At 45.3% G+C, this 6,909-nt stretch overlaps 1 protein-coding gene across 1 annotated transcript in view; it reads left to right on the top strand.

Moving 5' to 3' along the window:
- Positions 1-6,623: 6,623 nt before the first annotated feature.
- The window catches only part of SORD (sorbitol dehydrogenase), a 35,491-nt gene continuing 35,205 nt past the window's right edge, over positions 6,624-6,909 (top strand). Inside the window, exon 1 of the mRNA XM_005877526.2 lies at positions 6,624-6,827. Within this exon, the coding sequence (XP_005877588.1) occupies positions 6,765-6,827 (63 nt within the window). The 5' untranslated portion in view covers positions 6,624-6,764. The remainder of the gene's footprint in view (positions 6,828-6,909) is intronic.

The following is a 6,909-nucleotide window of genomic DNA, read 5'->3' as shown; positions in this document are numbered from 1 at the left end:
GGGCATGTGCCCTTGACTGGAATCGAACCTGACACCCTTCAGTCCACAGGCTGACGCTCTATCCACTGAGCCAAACCGGCTAGGGCTGTATTTATTTCTTTGTGATACTTCTGGTTTTGCTTTTATTTTTCAATTGCTTTGTTTTATTTCACTTTCCTTCCTGAGGTCTTCCAAGTTCACATTTCATTTATTTCCCTAATATTTCACTATTGCTTCCCTAACTTTTTTTTTTTATCTCTGCTCTATACTGTTTTCTTATAAAGGCAAATACATTACTGAACTTTCCTTCAAATTTATTTTTATTTATAGAAAAGTTGCAAGTACAATACAAAAAAGTTTATTCTTGCACTCCTACATTGATATATAATATTACTACCAGTTAATCCTTGGACCCTATTCAAATTTTACCAATTGCCCTAATAGTGTCCTCAATATGAATTCAATTCAGGGTCATGTGTCACCTTTTGTTGTTATATCTTTTTAGTTTCCTTTAGTCTGAAACATTTCCTCAGGCTTTCTTTGACTTCATGACATTGACATGTTTAAAGATTACAGACCAATTATAGTAGGATGTCTCTCAATTTAGTTTATCTAATGTTCTCTCATAATTAGAATCCGCTTATGCATTGTTTTTTTCATGAATATCTCAGTAATAATGCTGTTTTATTTTCATTGCTTCCTATCAAATGGTACATGATTTCAATTCGTCCCATGGCTGATGATATTAACTTTGCTCACTTTATTAAGGTGGTATACCCCAGGATTCTCCACCATAAAGTTATTCTTTTTCCCTGTGTAATTAAGAAATGCTTTGTGGGGTAGGCAGTACTTTGCATTATGTAACTACTCATTCTTTGTCATACTTTTAATTGATTCATTAGTTAATTTTTCTCAGTATGGTCTTGTGATTTCCTATTATATTCAACTGGAGGCCTGATGCATGACATTCGTGCACTAGGGGAGGGGCCCCTCAGCTTGGCCTGTGCCCTCTCACAGTCTGGGACCCCTTAGGGGATGTCTGCCTGCCAGCATGGGGGATGTCCAGGGAGTGGGCCTAAGCCAGCAGGCAGCCATCCCCCAAGGGGTCCTTAGCACTGCTGTGTTCGCCAGCCATGAGCCCAGCTTCTGGCTGAGCAGTGCTCCCCCTATGGGAGCACACTGACCACCAGGGGGAAGCTCCTGCATTGAGTATCTGCCCCCTGGTGGTCAGTGTGTGTCATAGTGAGTGGTCGTTCTGCTGTTTGGTCCATTTGCATATTAGGGTTTTATTATATAGGATAGGTTATAATCTGTTACTATTATTATTATTTTTTTTTTATGCTCAAAATGCCTCTGATTTGGCCAGTAGGTCTCTTAGCTTACTCACTCCCTTGGCTTCTGTGTCCTTTGATGTGTTCCATGATTCTTGGAATGCCTATTTTGGCACAATAATATTTACCAGGTTTATCTTGTACTTTTCATGTCCCAGACCTAAATTAAGTCATTTCTTTAAGGAGCCGTCATTCCTTGCAGTGGAGAATAGTATTTAGGAACCAAGATTTGGGTGCTAGATATGCTCTTTGCTATCAGATATCACTGTTTCCAAGCTCTTTCAGTAGACAGAGCTATGGCATTTATGTGAACACACATACAGATATTTAGACCTACATTTATTTCTATGTCTATCTATCTTACATTGAAAACCATGAGTTTACACTGATCTGTTCAATTTTATGCAACACCACACAAGCTTCATTCTGTTTTTTTCTTTCCATATTTGTACCTCCTTTTTCCAACAGTGAAAATCCACAATCTCATCATCCTTCATATATTTACTTATTTTATCAATCACCCTGTATGTACCAACCTCCCATCTCTGTAGCTCTTTCCTTATCTGAGCAAATGCTGTCTCCAGTCTACCCAGGTTCCTACACCCCACACTGGCCCTTCCCTGAGGTTATCCTCCTCATCGTACTCAGTCTCCCTTACCTCACTACATTTCTTCCTGCACTCCTGCATTTCCAAAAATGTGAAACACTAGAAGACCTATGTGCATCCTTGAGTTGGGTTCCCTTGTTCACTGTGGCTCTGCCACACTATTGCCTTTTAATGATGAAAGGGCGAGGGCTACGCCCTCCATCTTGCCCCGGATCCTCCATTTTGGGGCAGCAGCCATTAGCCATGTGCTCAGCAAGGAGCTTCTTCCCGGAAGCCCAAGCCTCTGCTAGCCACACCTAGGATTTCTTTAAACTAACCAATGATAATCAAGGGAAGTGTGCGCCATAGACACGACCACATCCTGTGTAACAAGACACCAACTTGCGCCTGGCCAATCGGCAGGGCCCACAGTCCTCTCTCCTCCCCTTACTCCAACCCCCCTATAAAACCCCTCTCCCCACAGAGCTCTCTCTCTCTCTGCCTCCTGCCGCTGCGTCAGCGAGTGTGGTGGACGGGGAGCTCGAGCTAGCTCGAATAAAGACTCTTTTGCTTTTGCATCGGACTCGGCTGGCTCCCTGGTGGTCCTTTGGGGATCCTGAAATCTGGGCATAACAATGATGGTCTCCACCCCCTCTAGGACTCCTTCAGCCTGGAACACACGCTCTCTCTCCCTTGCCCCACTGTTATGACTACCCAAAACTTTCAAGTACAACTCATGTGTCACTTTTAGGGGGCAATATTCCCTTGCTTTCAAGCTGGACTAGGATTCCCTGTTGCATAATTCATGATATCCTTACCTTTTTCTTCATATCCCTCATCATAATTATGGTTGTGTTGTAGGCAGTTAGACAGACATGAGCAGAGCAAGGACAAGGGGCAGGTACAGAAGGTCACCAGGATGGAAAGCCCCAGGTGCCTAGCAAAGCACAATCGATTATAGGATGAGATCTAGCCCCCAGGGTGACTTTTCCTCCCCTAGCATATCACTGGTCATGCAATTTGGACCAGGATCCCCTTACCTTTCCTCCCTAGAGATAAGATCTGTGCCTCAGGTGTATTTCAGCTCCAGGCCCAGATAAGCAACAAAACCAGCTACAGCTGAAATCAGGACCAGCTGCATTGAATAATGACCCCCTGCCCTGGTGCTCCCCAATCAATCAGTGGAGACTACAACCCTCAATGGACACACCTGGAAAGCTACTGAATATCTATTGAGATCTTCTACAGTGATTGGCAAATTCATTAGTCAACAGAGCCAAATATCAACAGTACTTCTTCAAAATAGACTCGCCCAAGCTGAAAACCAACTTCTGCGCATGGGCCACGAAGTTTCAATCGCCCTGTACGTGTGCGCCTGCAGTGGTATGAGGTCCTAGGACAATGGTTCTCAACCTTGGCTGCACATTAGAATCACCTGGGAATCTTTTTAAAATCCTGATTTCTGGGCCTCATCCTCCGGAAATTCTGTTTCTTTGTTTTGGGGTGGGGCCACAACATTAGTAACAAAGAAACAGAATTTCCAGAGGATGAGGCTGGGAAATCAGGATTTTAAAAAGATTCCCAGGTGATTCTAATGTGCAGCCAAGGTTGAGAACCATTGTCCTAGGACCTCCCTTAAAATCTCCACCCTTAAAACCCTAGAATGGAGGACCCAGTGCAGTCTCCCTCCCGGATGCATGCCTGTGCTTTTTCCTCCCCCCTCACTCCCCAGGCACGTTACTGTTAGCTTACTCACTCCCAAACTCCAAGGGCCCTTCCTTTACCGCTGTAACTTGTTTCCTAAGCCCATTTCTTCTAGCAATTACTTCTTCTACCTCTGTGATTTACCAAATAAATGTTCTCTTACAATTTGGGTCTTGGCTCTGAATTCTTTCCTAGCCAGAACTCAAGTACCAAGGTTGCTGGTCACGCGGTTTAGACCAGGACCTCCTGACCTTTCCTCCCTAGAGATAAGATAATTGAATTTCTGTATCCGTTTCCCTGAGGAGGGTGATTTAAGCTATTTCCCCTCTAGTTGGGGAGAAGTGCAAACCATTATAGGTGGCTGCAAAGTGCTGTTTAACTGTCTTAGTTTCCCTATTCTGCTTGCCTTGGAATTTTCCTAGCTTCTTATTATTCTGTGACATTATTACTAGTAGTTCCTTAGGGAAGTTCATTCATTTTATCCATAGCCTATAGTTTAACTTTCATTGGTAACATTATTTCCAAGGTCTGCAAGAAATCGCATGGTTGTTTTTTGGTTTGTTTTTGTTTCTTTTGTTGTAAATAACTGGGTTTGGATAATTAAATAGTTGATGACCAAATGGAGAAATCTGGAAATCAAGATTTCTTGTTAGTACATGGCATAATCCAGACCTGAAGTAACCCAGTGTCTATGATAAGATGTTCCCTGGGCTAAGGTCTCCCTTCTTCTAGATAAGTGACCCCAGAGGATATGCATCCCATAAATTAATTTCTAAATTCCAAATAAGTTTTCATAGCAGAAATGTATTGACAACTTGTTGAAGTTGTTGTGGACGAAAGGGGCCCATGCTAACCTAACAAGCTCAGGGGAGGCCTGCATGGCAATCTTGCAAACTCAGAGACCTAAAAACCACAAAGGATGGTCTGAAATTAAACGTTAACTAAAAGCAGTTATGGTGCGTGGTTATATCTTAGGCCGGTATTTTCACTGACAAGGTCAACCTTTACCTTAACTGAGCCTATGTCTTTTTGCATCTATAATAACATAATCCTTTGAAATGTCCTGGGTAACTTGTAACTTCCCTTTTTCTGGACCCCTTGGGGCACAACCTAATGTGCTAGGAGCCAGGACAGATACCACAAATTCCTTCATTATCATGTTAATTGTTCCTGCATCCACCTAAGTCTGTGTCTATCATTTTTCTTTTTATCCAATCCCAGAAGTTGCCCCCCCCCCCACTTTGCTTTCTCCCGTCTCTCTAGTCTATCACCAATACTAGATTTCATGTAACCCACCTATGTCCCTTTCCTTTGATTGCAATGTATGAACACAGATGTAACCCGCCATTCTCTGGAACATTATCTCAACTCATTGAGGTTCTGCTTCCCGGCATATGTTGACAGTTTGGCTCAAATAAACTCACAAAAATTCTTTACAGGGTTCAATGGTTTTTTACATTAACATTGTATTCAGTGGAGACAGTGCCTCATAGTGCTGTGCTGTTTGGGAAACGCAGGCAGCGATCCAGAGAAGCTGTGCCAAGCAGGCCACCAGCAGAGGCAAAGCCAGCATTTTATCCCTCATTCAGTAAAATGCCTAGAAAAGTCTGTTCCTCACCACTTTGAATGCTGGTCTCTGTTAGGAAATTATGTAGACATGTCACAACACGTTGTTTAAATACTATAATAACAACTTACATTTTTTTAGTATTAAAAATGTCAAATTTTCAAGAAACCTATCAACTTGCCCTTTGAGGTTCTAGAGCTTGATCCACATCCATCATCAAAAAAATTTTTGAGCTCCTATACTGTACAGAACATGTTACCAGGTTCTGTTTAAGAAATGAGGCCTGCCTGTTAGTGGGCGTCCAGTGCATGGGAAGGATTGAAAGCACATGTGGGGTCCCATATGTGGGCATGCAGTAAGTGCCAAACAGACTCATGAAGGGCTGGAGGAAGCTCCTGGAGGAGGTAAAGCAGCTGGCAGAGTGTCTGGAAAAGAGGCAATAGGGAATGAAACCCTGAGTGCTGTTCTGAAAGGAGGGAGTTCGGCCTGTCCATTGGGCAGCTCTCTCCGGTTAGAATAAAACATCACTGTTTCTAAGGGGAAAGAGGCTTGAAGGAATAATTTAGGCAGAAATCCTGCTTCTGTCATAAGAAGTAGAGCCAGTGAGGAGAAAGAGGCTCACAGATTCCATTTCACAGCTGTTTCTTCTTTTTGAGAACTTTTACGAGTTTGAGTCAAGCAGAAGACATATGCCAGGGAGCAAGATCTCACATGCTCTCCATTTCACAGCTTCTCTACACTAATGTACCCGTTCACTCATCCACTCCTTCTTGCGCCAGGTGCTTTGCTGGATGCTGGAGACACCAGGCCAACATCAGTGAGGCGCCCGTTGGGTCTGCCCTGCACTGTCTGCCCAGAGACATTTAGGGCACGTCTTAAGTCAAGGCAGCCTCCCTGGTATCTACAGACCCACAGGCCTCTCCTCAGATCTAGACTTCAGCTCTCAGCGTCTCAGTGCTGATCCCAGAACCTGCCTCACATGGCGCATCCCCATTCTTCTGCAGCTCAAGTTGGGACCACCGGTCCGGTGGCTGTTGCCTGTGCCAGCTGCTTTCAAGGCAGCAATATCTGATTGGATGTGAGGCTGACAGAAAGGTGTGCAGCAGATGGAGGCTGCGGTCCTGCTTCCTCTCCCAGAGACCTCATCAGTCAGGCCTTAGGCAGGGGTGGGCAAACTTTTTGACTCGAGGGCCACAATGGGTTCTTAAACTGGACCGGAGGGCCAGAACAAAAGCATGGATGGAGTGTTTGTGTGAACTAATATAAATTCAAAGTAAACATCATTACATAAAAGGGTACGGTCTTTTTTTTTTTTTTTTTTTAGTTTTATTCATTTCAAACGGGCCGGATCCCGCCCGCGGGCCGTAGTTTGCCCACGGCTGCTTAGGGGCTCTAGCGAGGGGGAACCCGGGAGGGAGGGCTGGCCCCTCCCACTAGCCCCGCCCAGGCTGTCAGGGAGGAGGAAGCCCCGCCCCCGCCGGGCTCGCTCAAGTCCAAACCCGGCCTCCAGCCTCCTACCCACGACCCTCGGCCGGGCAGCCGCCAGAACCTCCAAGCGTCCTGCGGGCTGCAGCTTCCACCCGGAGGGAAGAGCGACATGGCGGCGGCCAAGCCCGAGAACCTGTCTCTGGTGGTTCACGGACCCGGGGACCTGCGCCTGGTAAAACGGGAAGGGGAGTGGGGAGCCGAGCCCGACCCTGCCCTCTGGCCTTGGAGCCCAGGTGGGCCCGCTCGCCAATTCC

The sequence above is a fragment of the Myotis brandtii genome, unplaced genomic scaffold, assembly GCF_000412655.1.
Source record: "Myotis brandtii unplaced genomic scaffold, ASM41265v1 scaffold521, whole genome shotgun sequence".
Taxonomy (NCBI): domain Eukaryota; kingdom Metazoa; phylum Chordata; class Mammalia; order Chiroptera; family Vespertilionidae; genus Myotis; species Myotis brandtii.
The sequence above is the reverse complement of the archived record's forward strand: the minus strand, read 5'-3'. Positions and strand labels throughout refer to the sequence as shown.